The 22,531-nt window shown below is 41.1% G+C and overlaps 1 protein-coding gene across 1 annotated transcript in view; it reads left to right on the plus strand.

The window, feature by feature from the left end:
* LOC133535432 (MICOS complex subunit mic25a-like) overlaps nt 1-22,531 on the plus strand; it is a 116,436-nt gene that overhangs the window by 59,069 nt on the left and 34,836 nt on the right. Inside the window, exon 6 of the mRNA XM_061875265.1 lies at nt 6,300-6,370. Coding sequence (XP_061731249.1) covers nt 6,300-6,370 — 71 coding nt within the window. The remainder of the gene's footprint in view (nt 1-6,299; nt 6,371-22,531) is intronic.

The following is a 22,531-nucleotide window of genomic DNA, read 5'->3' on the forward strand; positions in this document are numbered from 1 at the left end:
TATATATATGTATATACATATATACATATAAATGCATATATATACGTATATAGATATACATACATATACATGCATATATATATATTCGTGCATGTATATATATATATGTGTATGTATATGTGTCAATATATATGCGTATATATGTTTATATATACATATATATATGCGTGAATATATACATCTACGTTCATGTATATATATATATATATTTATAAATGCATATATACATACAAATACATGCAAATATATAGATATACATTAATATAGATATACAGACATGTACATGAATATATACAAATACGTGTGTATATAAATGTATATATGCATGTGTACTGTATATAAATATATATATATGTGTCATTATATAGGCATGTATTTGTGTGTGTATATACATGCATGCATATGTATATATAAAAGCATGTGTATGTACATATACTGTATATATATACATATATATATACATATATATATATATAAATATATATATATATACACATATATATATATATATGTGTGTGTGTATATACATTTATATTTTTATGTATGTATTTGTGTATATACAGTATGTGTATATATGTGTATATATATCTGTAAATATGTATGTGTGTATGTATGTATATGTATTTATATGTATATTTATTTATGTATATATTTGTGTGTATATGTATATATATGTACATATATATGTGTGTGTATGTGTATGTATATGTATATATATATATATATATATATGTGTGTATATATATATATATATATATATATATATATATATATATGTGTGTATATATATATATATATATATATATATATATATATATATATATATATATATATACGTGTGTGTGTGTGTGTTTATGTATATAAAAACATAGGTGGCACAGGAATTGATCTTGTTGTGATTTTTGGCTAAGACCAGGGGTCTTGGGCTGGAAAGGTTGGAGACTACAGCGTTAAAGCATGTTTTTTTGCGTCAGCCATAATTTTCATAAACGTTTGTCTCGCAATATTCCAATTTGAGGAAGATGGATGCTTTGCAAGTCCATGGTTTTGGATTTTGGTTTGGGCCACCATTAAGGCAACGTATTTAAGTTTTGAGCATTTCTAGGGGTCGTGTAAATGAGCCACAGTTCGGTGTTTTCAGCTCATTTGTTTCCTTGTCCCCAGCCCTCACCTATGACTTGACCTCTCAGCAACACCACCTCACAACATTGTTACACACATCAACACCAACTCACAACATTGTTACACACATCAACACCACCTCACAACATTGTTACACACATCAACACCACCTCACAACATTGTTACACACATCAACACCACCTCACAACATTGTTACTTACATCAGCACCACCTCACAACATTGTTACACATATCACAACATTCAGATGAGGATCAGTGTGGAATAAAGAGATGACTAGGAAGAATTGTCTTGATCCCATCTCTTTCCCTGCTCACTTCAATCATTTTTCTCCACGTCTATTGGAGTGTAGAGAATCATAAGTCCATTCAGCACCACTGCACTGAGACTGTGACGATATTATATTAAATGATATTTAATGACTTGTAGACACCAGCACTCATGTTGTTTGGAGCATTTTTGACAAACTGTATTTTAGTTTGTTGCACTGTGACAGCTTATTAATATGACTGCCGTATTTCTTTAAATTGCCGCCGGGCGCTAAATAATTCAAAACTTCTTCTCACTCCGGCGTTTACCAAAGGCATGCGGTAAATTTAGGCCTGCGCTTACAAATTTGAGTGTGATGTAAGGATACCATCATGAAAAGCACATTTAATTAAAAAAAACGTTATTATGGTCTTACCTTTACTTAGTAATGAAGTCCATGCGCATAAAACCTCTTCTCACTCCAGCACTTACCAAAGGCATGCGGTAAATTTAGGCCTGCGCTTATAAATTTGAGTGTGATATAAGGATACCATCATGAAAAGCACATTTAATAAAAAAAAAAAACGTTATTATGGTCTTACCTTTACTTATAAATGAAGTCAATGCGCAGCTCCTTCTGATCAAAAGCATCGAAAACTTGTTTATAGAAGTCTTCCTTATCTTTCTTCAGTTTTAAAAGTCTCTCTGTCTCGATGGAGATCTTCCTTTATTACCTCCTGCTTCGATTGAAAGTCCAGTTTAGAAAACTGTTTTATTTTAGATATGTCATCCTCCATGTTAAAAGTGCTAGCGAGTGGAAAAAATAAACGATCGCTGCTTGTTGTCACTTCTTCTGCAGCCGAGTAGTCACAAGAAGGATCACTAGCGCCCTCTACCACCAGGAGGCGGGAGTCATTTAATGACTCATATTTGACACACGCAGCTACGGTATATTAATAAAACATAGCTGCTTACTGTTCTTTTTAGCATATTCAATAGCTTGGACCTTAAATCCTACTGAATAGCTCTTAATCTTCTTCCCTTTATGCGATGTCAAATGATTGATATCAGCCTCCTCCATTTTGAAAATGATGACAGGTGAAGTGTCACTCGTGACGTGACGAGTTTGACCCAGTGGAAATTCTAGGCATATGCTAATTATTTTGCCAAACGAGTTTGACCCAGCGGAAATTGTAGACATGCGCTAGTAAAAATAGTATTTTGCCAAAACGAGTTCGACCCGGTGTTAATCCTGAGCCTTTGGTAATGCTAAGCATGCGCTAATTATTTTGCGAAACGAGTTTGACCCGACAGTAATTCTAGGCAGGCGCATACTATATACCCGGCGGCAATTCAAGGAAAAACGGCAGTCCCCGAAATGTTGTACAAGATCCTTTGTGGTAGAATATATACTCAGTCATTTCCTTGCTAGAGAAACATGGAACTTGTAACTGTTTGAATCAGGGCTGTCAAATGTGTCAGGTTCAAACACGAAACTATCTATTAAACGAGACAAGAAGCAAGGAGTCAAGCAGAGACAGGGTTGAATTTTGCTCATGAGGAGAGACGTATTGGGATGTACACTCCGTTACAGTTTCACCCTACGCTCTAAGGTACAGTCCCACGTGATCCTCTATTTATAGTTAACATCACTGAGGGGTCATCCAAGCAGCTCCAGTAGACACAACTCATGTTTATTCAGAATGGAAATGTGCTGACACTCGTGATTTCGCCCTGTCTCTGTTTTATCTACGTTGAGGTACTCGATGTCCTGTCCGTCTTTGGCTGTCAGCAGGCAGGGTCTGGAAACAAACTGCTGATACTGTTGCGATCCGCTGCTCGGATCTTCACAGTTTGTTGTTTTGTTTCCATGTTTGTATATATCTCCGTCTGACTTCTTATTTCCTGTTTGCTTTGTCACCATGGTAGCTTATTAGTTCACCTGCTCCTCGTTTTCGACGCACACCTGTTTCTATTTTGATTACTGCCTTATATAAGCCTGGCCCTTTTGTCAGTTCTGCCTGGGTTCACGACTAGTTCTTACACGTATGTATATCCTCGCTAGCTTTTCACGCTTAGCCTTTGTTTTATTCCAGCTCTCACGCTGATGTATTGTTTTTCCTTTTTGTGTGCCTTTGTGCCAGTCTTAGTTTTTATGTTTTCTATTCCTAGCTTTTATGCTAGCGTCCTTGGTCTGTTTTGTCTGTTAGCTCCAGTATTTTTTTTCATAGCCTGCTTTTGTTAAGCTTAATGAATCATTTAAACTTACCCTTGCTGTGTTCATGTCGACGCATCCACGAAGGGACAAATTCGGCATCACTATGCCCACCAGTCGTGATAGATACGAGACAACTCGCAATGGAAGATTGTAAGTTTTGTGCCTTTCACGGATAGAAAAGTACAACTTCAGTGTAATTGATAAAAACTATAGCAACGGCCTTTAAGCGTAAGAGTTATTTGATAACTTATACATTTAGCACAATTGATAATAACTATAGCAATGGCCTTTAAACATAAGAGTTGTGTAAAAACTTATGCATAATTATTCTAAAAAAATTTAGATCAGCTTTTATCTGCCTTTACTAAGTATAACAATGAGTTAAACTTTTGGAATGAAACAAATTGTCAAAGATGTTGTTGCTATTTTGATCTCTTGACATTTTTACCCAAATAAATGTGTTTTATTTACTGTATGACTGGGTTCACATACATAAATTATATCTATCATTTTCTAACTTCTTGTGTTAGTCCACATCACAAGTTTTTTTAGATATGTACATAATAAACCACATGTTAGCACTTCATCTGAGGAAAATAGTTAAATTACAGTAATAACTTCCTGATACGTAATTTTGATATAATTATTCATTTCATCTTCTGATGGATTAAAAAATACCACCAATGGGAGTCCACCTATTTAACTGATGAACATTATTCACATTGTTTATTCAGAAATAATTAAATAAAGATATAATACAATTAATCGCAACATATGAGTGTTCAAAAACTTTTATGATTTGTACATTTTCAGAATGTGCTTTGTCTGTTTTTAAACATGGACCAATATCTAAAGTTGTCTTTATTTTTAAGTTATCCTGCCATTAATTTACCATTCCAGTCCACTTGGGAATAGATTTTCCTTCATGTGGCCACCTCAGCTAAAATAAGTTTGAACCAGTGCACTAGAACCAAACCACTGATTACTAGACGTTGTTATAGCATCCTCTTGTCAGCATGTATGACCTCAGTGCACTAGAACCAAACCACTGATTACTAGACTTTGTTATAGCATCATCTTGTCAGAATGTATGACCACAGTGCACTAGAACCAAACCACTGATTACAAGACTTAGTTATAGCATCCCTTTGTCAGAATATATGACGACAGTGCACTAGAACCAAACCACTGATTACTAGACTTTGTTATAGCATCCTCTTGTCAACATGTATCACCTCAGTGCACTAGAACCAAACCACTGATTACTAGATTTTGTTATAGCATCCTCTTGTCAGCATGTATGACCACAGTGCACTAGAACCAAACCACTGATTACTAGACTTTGTTATAGCATCCTCTTGTCAACATGTATCACCTCAGTGCACTAGAACCAAACCACTGATTACAAGACTTTGTTATAGCATCATCTTGTCAGAATGTATGACCACAGTGCACTAGAACCAAACCACTGATTACAAGACTTAGTTATAGCATCCCTTTGTCAGAATATATGACGACAGTGCACTAGAACCAAACCACTGATTACTAGACTTTGTTATAGCATCCTCTTGTCAGCATGTATGACCTCAGTGCACTAGAACCAAACCACTGATTACTAGACTTTGTTATAGCATCCTCTTGTCAACATGTATCACCTCAGTGCACTAGAACCAAACCACTGATTACAAGACTTTGTTATAGCATCATCTTGTCAGAATGTATGACCACAGTGCACTAGAACCAAACCACTGATTACAAGACTTAGTTATAGCATCCCTTTGTCAGAATATATGACGACAGTGCACTAGAACCAAACCACTGATTACTAGACTTTGTTATAGCATCCTCTGGTCAACATGTATCACCTCAGTGCACTAGAACCAAACCACTGATTACTAGATTTTGTTATAGCATCCTCTTGTCAGCATGTATGACCACAGTGCACTAGAACCAAACCACTGATTACTAGACTTTGTTATAGCATCCTCTTGTCAGCATGTATGACCAAAGTGCACTAGAACTAAAACACTGATTACTAGACTTAGTTATACCACCCCTTTGTCAGAATGTATGACCACAGTGCACTAGACCCAAACCCCTGATTCCTAGACTTTGTTTTAGCATCCTCTTGTCAGCATGTATGACCACAGTGCACTAGAACCAGACCACTCATTACTAGATGTTGTTATACCACCCCTTTGTCAGAATGTATGACCACAGTGCACTAGACCCAAACCACTGATTACTAGACTTTGTTATAGCATCCTCTTGTCAGAATGTATGACCACAGTGCACTAGAACCAAACCACTGATTACTAGACTTTGTTATAGCATCCTCTTGTCAGCATGTATGACCTCAGTGCACTAGAACCAGACCACTGATTACTAGCACAGAGAAATGACCTCCCCCTCATTCTTTTCAGTAATTGCTGTTTAAATGCCACTCGCATGAAATCAAGCATCGTGGCCTATCAGCTGGTCACCGGCATTCAGCTTTTCTAAGAATTTAAAGGTCCATCATTTATGGGAATGTGACATTTCCGAGAATGGTTAACGCTTCTGTTATCATTCCTTAAATATAATTGTTGTAATAATATCAAAACATGTATACGCGGTCATTCAAACTTGGACAGGATTGGGACAAGAAAAGGTGTGCTGATAAATGACAGCCGTATGGTCTTTCCCCTGCAGAACCTCGACGCTTACCAACAGACCACTGACCAGTACAAGCCGGCGGCCAGCAAAACTGAGGCCAAAATCAGGTAAATTCTCTACTTTTTTAACGTCTCATGAGTTGAAAAACCTGTTCCCGTCACACCCATGGGATCATGTTTTGTTTTTGTCATGTTTGGTTTTATTTTTTGGACACTTAGTTCCTGCACTTCCTGGTTTCCTTTGCTACCATGCCAACTCATTAGTTTTCACCCTGTCTTCATGTCTCACACCTGTTTGCACTTATCATGTTCATTATTTAAACCTGTAGTTGCCTGGTGGTCAGCCTGGCGCCTTTTCATATACCTCAACTCGATTCGTGTCAATTCATGCTGTTTAAAAAATCTGTCCATTCCACGTAAGTTTTTGGTTTGTCTTAGTTCTGCCTTTGTGCTTTGTCTGTATTCATAGTCTAGTTTTGTACCGCCATTGTGCGTGGTTTTTGCCTGTTGTCGTAGTTTGTTAGTGTTAGTAATAAATAAATATGTACTCACATTCACGTCTCGCTCGTGCCAATTTTCCTTTGCGTCGGAAAAACAATCCAAGTCATAGTCCAAGTCCTGACAGTTCCAGTATGTCGAGACAAAACCATAGCTTCTACACTCCAATGCTTTTTCTTCTAAATATGCAAATAGGATTATCGCGAGTACAGTTGCAACCCTACTGTTTACTACTGCAATATCTGGTCACTTTCCGCAATGTTGGATGTATGTGCTAACTGTCATTGTGTTCATATTATAACTGTGCTTACTAGAGGTGTAACAGTACAGGAAATACATGCTAACATTGTGTTCGTATTATAACTGTGTTTACTAGAGGTGTAACAGTACAGAAAACCCACACTACGGTCCGAACCTGGTTTTAAGGGTTTTCCCTGTCAATGTTATAGCCTCTGTCAGGCTTGTCCCTGACAGTTTTGGTCTATGTCTTAGTTTTTCCTCTGCATTTTGTCTTTAGTTCCTGTCAGCACTCTTATTTTGGTTCTGTTTCCTGTTTGTCTCCCTGAGTGCTGTGTCCCCTCAGCTCTGGCTGATTGGCACCTGGCCACACCTGGTGTCAATCAGCCAGACACTATTTAAGACCTGTTTTCTCCTCCAGTCGGTGCTGGATTATTGTCGCTCCTGTCGTGTCAATGTCATTTCTACTTGTTGCTCCTACTGGTCGTGTCTTTGCAGCGTAGCGGTAAGCTATATTCGGTAGCTGTTTGTAGCTTCCAGTTTGTTTTGTTCATAGCCGAGTTTGTTATCCGCCAGCGTGCGCACTTTATGTTTGTACCCTTTTGTTCAGTTTTGTCTTAGTGTTTTATTAAATCGTGTTTTCTTACTCGATGCCTGCCTCCTTCTCTGCATCTTGGGGTTCGTCACCAACAAACCTTGACAACCTCATCACAAACGTTCTGCAGTGAACAAAGTATAATATAAGACATTTTTTTTCAAGGTAACATTTACTGAACGTCACTTTTAAATGGTAAATGATTATGTGTATTCTTTCATGACTTGTATACATCGTTTTATTAATTATTATTCATTACTTCAATCAATAGTTATTTGTATATATAGCCCTAAATCACAAGTGTCTCAAAGGGTTGCACAAGCCACGACGACATCCTCTGTTCAGATCCCACATCAAAGCAAGGAAAAACTCACAATACAGTGGAATGTCAATGTTTGTGACTATGAGAAACCTTGGAGAGGACCACAGATGTGGGTGTATAAACGTACGTATGTACACAGCCTGTGTGAAAACGTACGTACTTACGTACGTACACAGCCTGTTTAGAAACGTACTTATGTACACAGCCTGTGTAGAAATGTACGTACATACACAGTCTGTGTAGATACGTGCATATGTACACAGCCTGTGTAGAAACGTACGTATACAGCCTGTGTAGTAACGTGCGTACGTACGTACACAGCCTGTGTAGAAACGTACGTACACAGCATGTGTAGAAACGTACGTATACAGCCTGTGTAATAACGTACGTATGTACGTACACGGCCTGTGTAAAAACGTACGTACGTCCACTGCCTGTATAGAAACATACGTACATACACAGTCTGTGTAGAAACGTACGTACGTACATATACAGCCTGTGTAGAAACGTAGGTACGTACACAGCCTGTGTAGAAACATAGGGGCGTGCACAGCCTGTGTAGAAACGTACGTACGTACACAGCCTCTGTAGAAACGTACGTACGTAAACAGCCTGTGTAGAAACGTAGGTACGTACACAGCCTGTGTAGAAACATAGGGGCGTGCGCAGCCTGTGTAGAAAAGTGCGTACGTACACAGCCTGTGTAGAGAAGTACGTACGTACGTACACAGCCTGTCTCGAAGTGTAGGTGCGTACACAGCCTGGGTAGAAACATAGGGGCATACACAGTCTGTGTAGAAACGTACGTACATACAAACAAAGCCTGTGTAGAAACTTACATACGTACACAGCCTGTGTAGAAACGTACGTACACACAAAACCTGTGTAGAAACGTACGTATACAGCCTGTGTAGATACGTACGTACGTACACAGCCTGTTTAGAAATCTACGTATGTACACAGCCTGTGTAGAAACGTACCTACATACAAAGCCTGTTTACACAGCCTGTGTAGAAAGTGTAGGTATGTACACAGCCTGTGTAGAAAAGTGCGTACGTACACAGCCTGTGTAGAAAGGTACGTATGTACACAGCCTGTGTAGAAACGTATATACATACAAACAAAGCCTGTGTAGATACGTACGTACGTACACAGCCTGTTTAGAAATGTACTTATGTACACAGCCTTTGTAGAAACGTACGTACATACAAAACCTGTGTAGAAACGTATGTATACAGCCTGTGTAGATACGTACGTACACACAAAACCTGTGTAGAAACGTATGTACACAGCCTTTGTAGTAACGTGCGTACGTACGTACACACAGCCTGTGTAGAAACGTACGTATACAGCCTGTGTAGTAACGTGCGTACATACGTACACAGCCTGTGTAGAAAGGTACGTACACAGCATGTGTAGAAACGTACGTATACAGCCTGTGTAGTAACGTACGTATGTACGTACACGGCCTGTGTAAAAACGTACGTACGTCCACTGCCTGTATAGAAACATACGTACATACACAGTCTGTGTAGAAACGTACGTACGTACATATACAGCCTGTGTAGAAACGTAGGTACGTACACAGCCTGTGTAGAAACATAGGGGCGTGCACAGCCTGTGTAGAAACGTACGTACGTACACAGCCTCTGTAGAAACGTACGTACGTAAACAGCCTGTGTAGAAACGTAGGTACGTACACAGCCTGTGTAGAAACATAGGGGCGTGCGCAGCCTGTGTAGAAAAGTGCGTACGTACACAGCCTGTGTAGAGAAGTACGTACGTACGTACACAGCCTGTCTCGAAGTGTAGGTGCGTACACAGCCTGGGTAGAAACATAGGGGCATACACAGTCTGTGTAGAAACGTACGTACATACAAACAAAGCCTGTGTAGAAACTTACATACGTACACAGCCTGTGTAGAAACGTACGTACACACAAAACCTGTGTAGAAACGTACGTATACAGCCTGTGTAGATACGTACGTACGTACACAGCCTGTTTAGAAATCTACGTATGTACACAGCCTGTGTAGAAACGTACCTACATACAAAGCCTGTTTACACAGCCTGTGTAGAAAGTGTAGGTATGTACACAGCCTGTGTAGAAAAGTGCGTACGTACACAGCCTGTGTAGAAAGGTACGTATGTACACAGCCTGTGTAGAAACGTATATACATACAAACAAAGCCTGTGTAGATACGTACATACGTACACAGCCTGTTTAGAAATGTACTTATGTACACAGCCTTTGTAGAAACGTACGTACATACAAAACCTGTGTAGAAACGTATGTATACAGCCTGTGTAGATACGTACGTACACACAAAAACTGTGTAGAAACGTATGTACACAGCCTTTGTAGATACGTATGTACGTACACGGCCTGTGTAGAAACGTACGTACGTCCACTGCCTGTGTAGAAACGTACGTACATACACAGCCTGTGTAGAAACGTACGTACATACAAACAAAGCCTGTGTAGAAACGTACGTACATACAAAACCTGTGTAGAAACTTATGTATACAGCCTGTGTAGATACGTACGTACGTACACGGCCTGTGTAGAAACGGACGTACATACACAGCCTGTGTAGAAACGTACGTACACACAAAACCTGTGTAGAAACTTATGTATACAGCCTGTGTAGATACGTACGTACTTACGTACACGGCCTGTGTAGAAACGGACGTACATACACAGCCTGTGTAGAAACGTACGTACATACAAACAAAGCCTGTGTAGATACGTACGTACATACACAGCCTGTTTAGAAAAGTATGTATGTGGACAGCCTGTGTAGAAGCGTACGTACGTACATGGCCTGTGTAGAAACGTACGTACGTCCACTGCCTGTGTAGAAACGTACGTACATACACAGCCTGTGTAGAAACGTACGTACATACACAGCCTGTGTAGAAACGTACGTACATACACAGCCTGTGTAGAAAAGTACGTATGTACACAGCCTGTGTAGAAACGTACGTACATACAAACAAAGCCTGTGTAGAAACGTACGTACATACAAACAAAGCTTGTGTGGATACGTACGTACGTACGTACGTACGTACACAAAACCTGTGTAGAAACGTATGTATACAGCCTGTGTAGATACGTACGTACACACAAAACCTGTGTAGAAACGTATGTATACAGCCTGTGTAGATACGTATGTACGTACACGGCCTGTGTAGAAACGTACGTACGTCCACTGCCTGTGTAGAAACGTACGTACATACACAGCCTGTGTAGAAAAGTACGTATCTACACAGCCTGTGTAGAAACGTACGTACATACAAACAAAGCCTGTGTAGAAAGGTACGTATGTACACAGCCTGTGTAGAAACGTATATACATACAAACAAAGCCTGTGTAGATACGTACGTACGTACATACACAGCCTGTTTAGAAAAGTACGTATGTACACGGCCTGTGTAGAAACGTACGTACATACACAGCCTGTGTAGAAATGTAGGTACGTACACTGCCTGTGTAGAAACTTACGTACATACACAGTCTGTGTAGAAACGTACGTATACAGCCTGTGTAGATACGTATGTACGTACACGGCCTATGTAGAAACGTACGTACACAGCCTGTTTAGAAATGTACTTATGTACACAGCCTTTGTAGAAACGTACGTACATACAAAACCTGTGTAGAAACGTATGTATACAGCCTGTGTAGATACGTACGTACACACAAAACCTGTGTAGAAACGTATGTATACAGCCTGTGTAGATACGTATGTACGTACACGGCCTGTGTAGAAACGTGCGTACGTCCACTGCCTGTGTAGAAACGTACGTACATACACAGCCTGTGTAGAAAAGTACGTATCTACACAGCCTGTGTAGAAACGTACGTACATACAAACAAAGCTTGTGTAGAAACGTACGTACATACAAAACCTGTGTAGAAACTTATGTATACAGCCTGTGTAGATACGTACGTACGTATGTACGTACGTACACGGCCTCTGTAGAAACGGACGTACATACACAGCCTGTGTAGAAACGTACGTACACACAAAACCTGTGTAGAAACGTATGTATACAGCCTGTGTAGATACGTACGTGCTTACGTACACGGCCCGTGTAGAAACGGACGTACATACACAGCCTGTGTAGAAACGTACGTACATACAAACAAAGCCTGTGTAGATACGTACGTACATACACAGCCTGTTTAGAAAAGTATGTATGTGGACAGCCTGTGTAGAAGCGTACGTACGTACACGGCCTGTGTAGAAGCGTACGTACGTACACGGCCTGTGTAGAAACGTACGTACGTCCACTGCCTGTGTAGAAACGTACGTACATACACAGCCTGTGTAGAAACGTACGTACATACACAGCCTGTGTAGAAAAGTACGTATCTACACAGCCTGTATAGAAACGTACGTACATACAAACAAAGCCTGTGTAGAAACGTACGTACATACAAACAAAGCCTGTGTAGATACGTACGTACGTACGTACACAGCCTGTTTAGAAAAGTACGTATGTACACAGCCTGTGTAGAAGCGTACGTACACACAAAACCTGTGTAGAAACTTATGTATACAGCCTGTGTAGATACGTACGTACGTACACGGCCTGTGTAGAAACGGACGTACATACACAGCCTGTGTAGAAACGTACGTACATACAAACAAAGCCTGTGTAGATACGTACGTACATACACAGCCTGTTTAGAAAAGTACGTATGTGGACAGTCTGTGTAGAAGCCTACGTACGTACACGGCCTGTGTAGAAACGTACGTACGTCCACTGCCTGTGTAGAAACGTACGTACGTACACAGCCTGTGTAGAAAGGTACGTATGTACACAGCCTGTGTAGCAACGTACGTACATACAAACAAAGCCTGTGTGGATACGTACGTACGTACGTACACAGCCTGTTTAGAAATGTACGTACATACACAGCCTGTGTAGAAACGTATGTACGTACGTACACGGCTTATGTAGAAACGTACGTACATAGCCTGTTTAGAAATGTACGTATGTACACAGCCTGTGTAGAAACGTACGTACACACAAACAAAGCCTGTATAGAAACCTACGTAAATACACAGCCTGTGTAGAAACGTACATACGTACGTACACAACCTGTTCAGAAACGTACGTACATACACAGTCTGTGTAGAAACGTACGTACGTACGTCCACTGCCTGTATAGAAACGTACATACGTACACAGTTTGTGTAGAAACATACGTACGTACGTACAGAGCCTGTGCAGAAACATACGTACGCGCGTCAGCCATGATTTCCACGGCAACGTCAGTCTTGAGACGTCTCACCTTTGCCGTGAAAGACGGCGTCCGCCAGGATTTTGTGCCTACGCCAGCTTGTCACGTAACATTGCCTTTCCTTTGAAATCAGCGCACTTGTTAGAGTGATGAATATTCTTTTCACCGTCCAAAGAAAGTACGGAAGAATATTCTTTCCTTGCCGTGAACAGAAGCTGACATGATCTTCTTTCTCATTTTATCCGTCACTGTTTTATTTTTGAGATCATTAGCCTCGCTATTCATATCCTGTAATTATATCCGTCAGCAGCAGTCTTGGTTTTCTTTTCTTTTTTTTCTTTTTTAATGGTTGAATCCGAGAGAGGCTGCAGTCTGCTGATGGGAAAACAGAAGCAGCATGATGTCCCCAAAAGAACATGTTTTTCCTCTGGGATGGCAGGGCTCAAAGCTCACCTGCTGTCAAAAAAAAAATATATATCAGCATGTCCGTTTGGTTCAACGCTGAAATGCTGCCACAGTCTGCGAGTGCTGCCAATTTAGACCGTGTTGTAACACCTTCTCTCACCATTTTTGTGGAAGGAGAGAGAGAGGCCAATCCAGCTCATCTTCCCCTTTTCCCTTCTACTAAAGCCAAAAGCAGTGAAGTTGTCACGTTGTTTAAATGGTAAATAAAAACCGAATACCGTATTTCCTTGAATTGCCGCCGAGTACATAGTATGCGCCTGCCTAGAATTATTGCCGGGTCAAACTCGATTCGCAAAATAATTAGCGCATGCTAAGCATTACCGCCGGCTCAGGATTAACGCCGGGTCAAACTCTTTTAGCAAAATATAATTTTTATTAGCGCATGTCTAGAATTTCCACCGGGTCAAACTCGTCACGTCACGAGTGACACTTCACCTGTCATCATTTTCAACATGAAGGAGGCTGATTTCAATAATTTGAAATCGCATAAAGGGAAGAAGGGACGGCGTGGCGGAGTGGGAGAGTGACCGTGCGCAACCCGAGGGTCCCTGGTTCAATTCCCACCTAGTACCAACCTCGTCACATCCGTTGTGTCCTGAGCAAGACACTTCACCCTTGCTCCTGATGGGTGCTGGTTGGCGCCTTGCATGGCAGCTCCCTCCATCAGTGTGTGAATGTGTGTGTGAATGGGTAAATGTGGAAGTAGTGTCAAAGCGCTTTGAGTACCTTGAAGGTAGAAAAGCGCTATACAAGTACAACCCATTCATCATTTAAGATTAAGAGCTATTCAGTAGGATTTGAGGTCCAAGCTATTGAATATGCTAAAAAGAACAGTAAGCAGCTATGTTTTATTAATATGCCGTAGCTGCGTGTGTCAAATATGAGTCATTAAATGACTCCCGCCTCCTGGTGGTAGAGGGCGCTAGTGATCCTTCTTGCGACTACTCGGCCGCAGAAGAAGTGACAACAAGCAGCAAGAGTGAGCGGCGATCGTTTATTTTTTCTTCTTGCTTGCACTTTCAACATGGAGGATTACATATCTAAAATAAAACAGTTTTCTGAACTGGAATTTCAATCGAAGCAGGAGGTAATAAAGGAAGATCTCCATCGAGACAGAGAGACTTTTAAAACTGAAGAAAGATAAGGAAGACTTCTATAAACAAGTTATCGATGCTTTTGATCAGAAGGAGCTGGCAAGTTTTCTTTTTTTTATTAAATGTGCTTTTCCTGATGGTATCTTTACATCACACTCATATTTTTACTGCATGCCTTTGGTAAGTGCCGGAGTGAGAAGAGGTTTTAAAATAATTAGCGCATGCTTACTTTTACTGCATGCCTTTGGTAAGTGCCGGAGTGAGAAGAGGTTTTAAAATAATTAGCGCATGCTTACTTTTACTGCATGCCTTTGGTAAGTGCCGGAGTGAGAAGAGGTTTTAAAATAATTAGCGCATGCTTACTTTTACTCCATGCCTTTGGTAAGTGCCGGAGTGAGAAGAGGTTTTAAAATAATTAGCGCATGCTTACTTTTACTGCATGCCTTTGGTAAGTGCCGGAGTGAGAAGAGGTTTTAAAATAATTAGCCCCCCGGCGGCAATTCAAGGAAATACAGTAAGCGGAAGAAGATGGATGGATGGATGTATTTTGTTTTTATTTACCATTTTCACAACGTGACAACTTCACTGCTTTTGGGTTTTGTACACGCCAATAATGCTCACATGGCTCAAAAAAATAAGTTGATCCTTTTTCTTACCGACATAGTTCCATGTCGCCGTACACAATGTTATAGCTGAAAAAACATTTGGATACTTTTGCATCGTATCGACATCTTTCCACCTGTCCCATTGCAGTCTATGGAATCCAATTCAAGACCAAAATTTGGTCCGCATGATTACATTACGCACTTTTTGTTATTTCCTGTCCATCGCTGTATGGAAAGGTCAGGAGATCATTTCAGCACAATTTCGCGGAGGGAAAAGCACAATCTGCCCGTTTATTATTATTGACTATTTTGCAGCGCTAGCACACAAACAGACTTTGTGTCGTGGTTTCATTGTCCTTTCACACCAGCCTCTAATTCTTCTATTTACTGACCGCTGAAGGATGACCCCGTTGTGGGCGGCTAAGGAGAGAATACCAAATTATATCTGGAAGCGTAGTTTGCCATTTTCTTCCGACATTGTGTTGGTCTTCAGCTGCCATGAATTGATTTACGTGGACCCCGACTTCAACAAGTTGAAAAACTTATTCGGGTGTTACCGTTTAGTGGTCAGTTGTACGGAATATGTACTGAAATGTGCAATCTACTAATAAAAGTTTCAATCAATCCATTTTTGATGGTCAAGTGTTGGAGATGTGTGTCTTTGTTTTTGTCAACACTAGACGACTGTTAGTTAGAAACAAATATAGATTAAAGCTGCAAGCAACGATGGACGGGACTGACTTTTGCTGGTGTTTCCTGCCTTTACCCATTCAACATGTCTTTACCTGCACATTACCTACCTTCCCTGCATCCTGGGGTCACACTGGTGCTTCTTTCTGTCACCCATACACGCTGGTGCTTCCTGCCATCACCCAGACAACATATCTTTACCTGCACATTACCTACCTTCTCTGTATCCTGGAGTCAAACTGGTGCCTCCTTCTTTCGCCCAGTCAACATATCTTTACCCACACATTACCTACCTTCTCTGTATCCTGGAGTCAAACTTGTGCCTGCTTCTTTCACCCAGTCAACATATCTTTACCTGCACATTACCTACCTTCTCTGTATCCTGGAGTCAAACTGGTGCCTCCTTCTTTCGCCCAGTCAACATATCTTTACCCGCACATTACCTACCTTCTCTGTATCCTGGAGTCAAACTTGTGCCTGCTTCTTTCAACCAGTCAACATATCTTTACCTGCACATTACCTACCTTCTCTGTATCCTGGAGTCAAACTGGCGCCTCCTTCTTTCGCCCAGTCAACATATCTTTACCCGCACATTACCTACCTTCTCTGTATCCTGGAGTCAAACTTGTGCCTGCTTCTTTCAACCAGTCAACATATCTTTACCTGCACATTACCTACCTTCTCTTTATCCTGGAGTCAAACTTGTGCCTGCTTCTTTCAACCAGTCAACATATCTTTACCCGCACATTACCTACCTTCTCTGTATCCTGGAGCCAAACTTGTGCCTCCTTCTTTCACCCAGTCAACATATCTTTACCCGCACAGTACCTACCTTCTCTGCATTGTGTGGTCACGCTGGCGCTTCCTGCTTTTAAGCGGCCATCTTGAGACGGCAGCAGCGCAGCAGTTCTTTGAAGGCTTGTAAAATCAAAACCTGAGCAGTTAAAAAAACTCTTTGCGCAGCTTTTAATCACAAGGGTTCAATCTCTTTCCTGTGCGAGTTTGAAGCCGACACAACAAACGCGCTTAGAGGAGATAATGTTTGAAAAAAGGTGACATGTTTTTACAAAATGTTTGTTTTGAAGGGGTAATTGCCAACTTCCTGTTGATTTGTGCTGCAGGATGTCAATTAATGAAATGTAGGTCTAAGTGAGACCTACATAGAGGTTTTTGTTTCATGTATCTACGACATTCCTACCAGAAGTTACAAGCAGTTTTGTCTGTGTTTTCTTCCCAAGAGCAGTTTTGTCAGTTTTATTCCTAAGGGGCGCTAGAGCGCAATTTTGAGTTTTGGGGTTTGTTTGTTTTATTAGATCGCAATTTTCACCAGTCCTGATGTGTGTGTCGAGTTTGGTGAATTTTTAAGCATTTTAAGGGGCTCAAATTACAGCTCAAAGAGGCAAAAATTACATTTTTTAGTAATCTTTTATTTTGAAGGGGTTTTTGCCAACTTCCTGTTGATTTTTACTGGAGGTCAGTGTATGAAATGTAGGTCTAAGTCAGACCTACATAGAGGTTTTTGTTTTATGTATCTACGACATTCCTAACGGAAGTTACACACAGTTTTGTCTGTTTTTTCCTAGGGGGCGCTAGAGCGCAATTTTGGGTTTTGGTGTTCTGATTAGAACGCAATTGTTGCCAGTCCTGATGTGTGTGTTAAATTTGGTGAGTTTTGAAGCATGTTAAGGGGGTCAAATTACAGCTCAAAGAGGCGGCGGTATAATAATAATAAAACATTAGAAATACAATAGGGTCCTCTGTCCCAAAGGGACATTCGGTCCCTAATAATCCTGTTCAGTAAATATGAATACTACACCTCGAATTTAACTATTTATCTGTACAAGGCAATGTGTGAGTTATATTATTCACATATGCTGCTATTCTTCATCTTTTCGTCTCTTTTTAGCTCTGTACTCGGGCTGCACGATTACAGAAAAAATAATAATCAGGATTAAAGATGTCCGAAAATATCGGACTACCGATATTATCGGCCGATAAATGCTTTAAAATGAAATATCGGAAATTATCGGTATCTGTTTCAAAAAGTTAAATTTACAAACCCCGTTTCCATATGGGTTGGGAAATTGTGTTAGATGTAAATATAAATATAAATTATTTTCAACCCATATTCATTTGAATGCACTACAAAGACAACATATTTGATGCTCAAATTCATAAACTTTATTTTTTTTTGCAAATAATAATTAACTTTGAATTTAATAGCTGCAATACTTGCCAAAGTAGTTGGGAAAGGGCATGTTCACCACTGTATTACATCACCTTTTCTTTTAACAACACTCAATAAACGTTTGGGGACTGAGGAAACTAATTGTTGAAGCTTTGAAAGTGGAATTCTTTCCCATTCTTGTTTTATGTAGAGCTTCAGTCGTTCAACAGTCCGGGGTCTCCGCTGTTGTATTTTACGCTTCATAATGCGCCACACATTTTCCATGGGAGACAAGTCTGGACTGCAGGCAGGCCATGAAAGTAACCACACTCTTTATTTACAAAGCCACGCTGTTGTAACACTTGTCTTGCTGAAATAAGCAGGGGCGTCCATGATAACGTTGTCTGGATGACAACATATGTTGCTCCAAAACCTGTATGTACCTTTCAGCATTAATGGTGCCTTTAAAGATGTGTAAGTTACCCATGTCTTGGGCACTAATGCACCCCCATACCATCACAGATGCTGGCTTTTCAACTTTGCGCCTATGACAATCCGAATGGTTATTTTCTTCTTTGTTCCAGAGGACACCACGTCCTCTGTTTCCAAATATAATTTGAAATGTGGACTCGTCAGACCACAAAACACCTTTCCACTTTGCATCAGTCCATCTTAGATGATGTCGGGCCCAGAGAAGCCGGCGGCCTTTCAGGATATTGTTGATAAATAGGTTTGGATTTGCATAGTAGAGTTTTAACTTGCACTTACAGATGTAGCGACCGACTGTAGTTACTGACAGTGATCTTATGAAGTGGTCCTGAGCCCATGTGGTGATATCCTTTACACACTGATGTCGTTTTTTTATGCAGTACCGCCTGAGGGCTCAAAAGTCTGTAATGTCATCGCTTTCGTGCAGTGATTTCTCCAGATTCTCTGAACTTTTTGATGATTTTACAGACCGTAGATGTTAAAATCTCTAAATTCCTTGCAATAGCTCTTTGAGGAATGTTGTTCTAAAACTGTTCGACAATTTGCTTACAAAGTGATGACCCTCGCCCCATCCTTGTTTGTGAATGACATAGCATTTCATGGAAGCTGCTTTTATACCCAATCATGGCACCCACCTGTTCCCAATTAGCCTGCACACCTCTAGGATGTTGCATATAAGTCTTTGATGAGCATTCCTCAACTTTATCAGTATTTATTGCCACCTTTCCCAACTTCTTTGTCACGAGTGGCTGGCATCAAATTCTGAAGTTAATGATTATTTGCAAAAGAAATGTTTATCAGTTTGAACATGAAATATGTTGTCTTTGTAGCATATTCAACTGAATATGGGTTCAATCAATCAATCAGTCAATGTTTATTTATATAGCCCTAAATCACAAATGTCTCAAAGGACTGCACAAATCATTACGACTACGACATCCTCGGAAGAACCCACAAAAGGGCAAGGAAAACTCACACCCAGTGGGCAGGGAGAATTCACATCCAGTGGGACGCCAGTGACAATGCTGACTATGAGAAACCTTGGAGAGGACCTCAGATGTGGGCAACCCCCCCCCCCGCCCCTCTAGGGGACCGAAAACAATGGATGTCGAACGGGTCTAACATGATACTGTGAAAGTTCAATCCATAGTGGCTCCAACACAGCCGCGAGAGTTCAGTTCAAAGCGGATCCAGGACAGCAGCGAGAGTCCCATCCACAGGAAACCATCTCAAGCGGAGGCGGATCAGCAGCGTAGAGATGTCCCCAACCGATACACAGGCGAGCGGTCCATCCTGGGTCTCGACTCTGGACAGCCAGTACTTCATCCATGGTCATCGGACCGGACCCCCTCCACAAGGGAGGGGGGGACATAGGAGAAAAAGAAAAGAAGCAGCAGATCAACTGGTCTAAAAAGGAGGTCTATTTAAAGGCTAGAGTATACAGATGAGTTTTAAGGTGAGACTTAAATGCTTCTACTGAGGTAGCATCTCAAACTGTTACCGGGAGGGCATTCCAGAGTACTGGAGCCCGAACGGAAAACGCTCTATAGCCCGCAGACTTTTTTTGGGCTGTAGGAATCACTAATAAGCCGGAGTCTTTTGAAGGCAGATTTCTTGCCGGGACATATGGTACAATACAATCGGCAAGATAGGATGGAGCTAGACCGTGTAGTATTTTATAGGTAAGTAGTAAAACCTTAAAGTCACATCTTAAGTGCACAGGAAGCCAGTGCAGGTGAGCCAGTACAGGCGTAATGTGATCAAACTTTCTTGTTCTTGTCAAAAGTCTAGCAGCCGCATTTTGTACCAACTGTAATCTTTTAATGCTAGACATGGGGAGACCCGAAAATAATACGTTACAGTAATCGAGACGAGGCGTAACAAACGCATGGATAATGATCTCGGCGTCTTTAGTGGACAAAATGGAGCGAATTTTAGCGATATTACGGAGATGAAAGGATTTGCAAATCATTGTATTTTGTTTATATTTACATCTAACACAATATCCCAACTCATATAGAAACGGGGTTTGTAAGACAGCTGGTATTGAAATATTAGTCCATGATGAGTGGAGGCCGATCATCTGCAGTTTGAGTGAGTTCAAGCACAAGTTGTGCAGACTGAAATGTTCTCAGCAGACATGTGCACCTTATCTTCTTCCTGAATGTCACCTGTTTTAATGAAACCTCCTCTTGGTGAGTTTGCTGGCGATCAATCGGCTGATCTTCCTACCTCCGCTCCACACTCCACTTCTTCTCTCTTCGTATTTAAATGCTCTTCCCGTTTGAGAACAAAAGTCGGCTGGGATTTGTTCCATGACTATCCGACATGACCGTATTTCAATCTTGAAACTTGACATATAACCGACCTTTTCTTTTCTTCTATCGGTGACATGGACATGTCTTTTTGTCACGTCGTTATTCAAATGTGCAAAGGCTTTTTTCACCCGCAGCGCTGTCATCAACAACACTGCAACTTCGCAAACCCTTTTAGACCACTTTCAGGACATTGGCAGTACTCGGAATGGACATATTCCACTTTTTCATGTGCGATACCGCAAGGTTGTTTATCAGCTGCATCTGATACCAGTCAGATGCCAAAAGTGGCAGACGGTGCATTTTGTACTTGGGCCTTCAAGTAGGATATCTGGGCAAGGATATCTTGGCTCTTGGTGAAGGCGGTCGTATTCCCCTCCCCTCTCCGATTCTGCCTGCTTGCCTCTATGCTTTTGTCTTGTCTACTTTTAAGAGCATCTTTTTCTGCGCTATAGTTTTTCAATCATCCATCCATCCATCTTCTTCTGCTTAGCAGCAGCCTAAGCAGGGAACCCCAGACTTCTCTCTCCCCAGCCACTTCATCCAGCTCTTCCCGGGGGATCCCGAGGCGTTCCCAGGCCAGCCGCGAGACATAGTCTTCCCAACGTGTCCTGGGTCTTCCCCGTGGCCTCCTACCGGTTGGACGTGCCCTAGGGAGGCATTCAGGTGGCATCGTGACCAGATGCCCGAACCACCTCATCTGGCTCCTCTCCATGTGAAGGAGCAGCGGCTTTACTTTGAGTTCCTCCCGGATGACAGAGCTTCTCACCCTACCTCTAAGGGAGAGCCCCGCCACCCGGTGGAGGAAACTCATTTCGGCCGCTTGTACGCGTGATCTGATCCTTTCAGTGATAACCCAAAAATCATGACCATAGGTGAAGATGGGAACGTAAATCGACCAGTAAATTGAGAGCTTTGCCTTCCGGCTCAGCTCCTTCTTCACCACAACAGATCGGTACAACGTCCGCATTACTGAAGACGCCGCACCGATCCGCCTGTCGATCTCACGATCCACTCTTCCCTCACTCGTGAACAAGACTCCTAGGTACTTGAACTCCTCCACTTGGGGCAGGGTCTCCTTCCCAACCCGGAGATGGCAGTCCAACCTTTTCCAGGCGAGAACCATGGACTCATAGTATATGTGAGAGCATTTCAGTAGTGTGTATAAGAGTGTTTCAATGGTGTGTGTGTGAGAGAAAAATATTTCAGTTGTTTATGTGAGAGCATTTCAGTAGTGTATTTGTGAGCATTTCAGTAGTGTATGTGAGAGCATTTCAGTAGTGTATGTGAGAGCATTTCAGCAGTGTATGTGAGAGCATTTCAGTAGTGTATGTGAGAGTATTTCAGTAGTGTGTATAAGAGTGTTTCAATGGTGTGTGTGAGAGAAAGACATTTCAGTTGTTTATTTGAGAGCATTTCAGTAGTGGATGTGTGAGCATTTCAGTAGTGTATGTGAGAGCATTTCAGTAGTGTATGTGAGAGCATTTCAGTAGTGTATGTGAGAGCATTTCAGTAGTGTATGTGAGAGCATTTCAGTA

Source organism: Nerophis ophidion, linkage group LG16 (assembly GCF_033978795.1).
Source record: "Nerophis ophidion isolate RoL-2023_Sa linkage group LG16, RoL_Noph_v1.0, whole genome shotgun sequence".
NCBI lineage: Eukaryota > Metazoa > Chordata > Actinopteri > Syngnathiformes > Syngnathidae > Nerophis > Nerophis ophidion.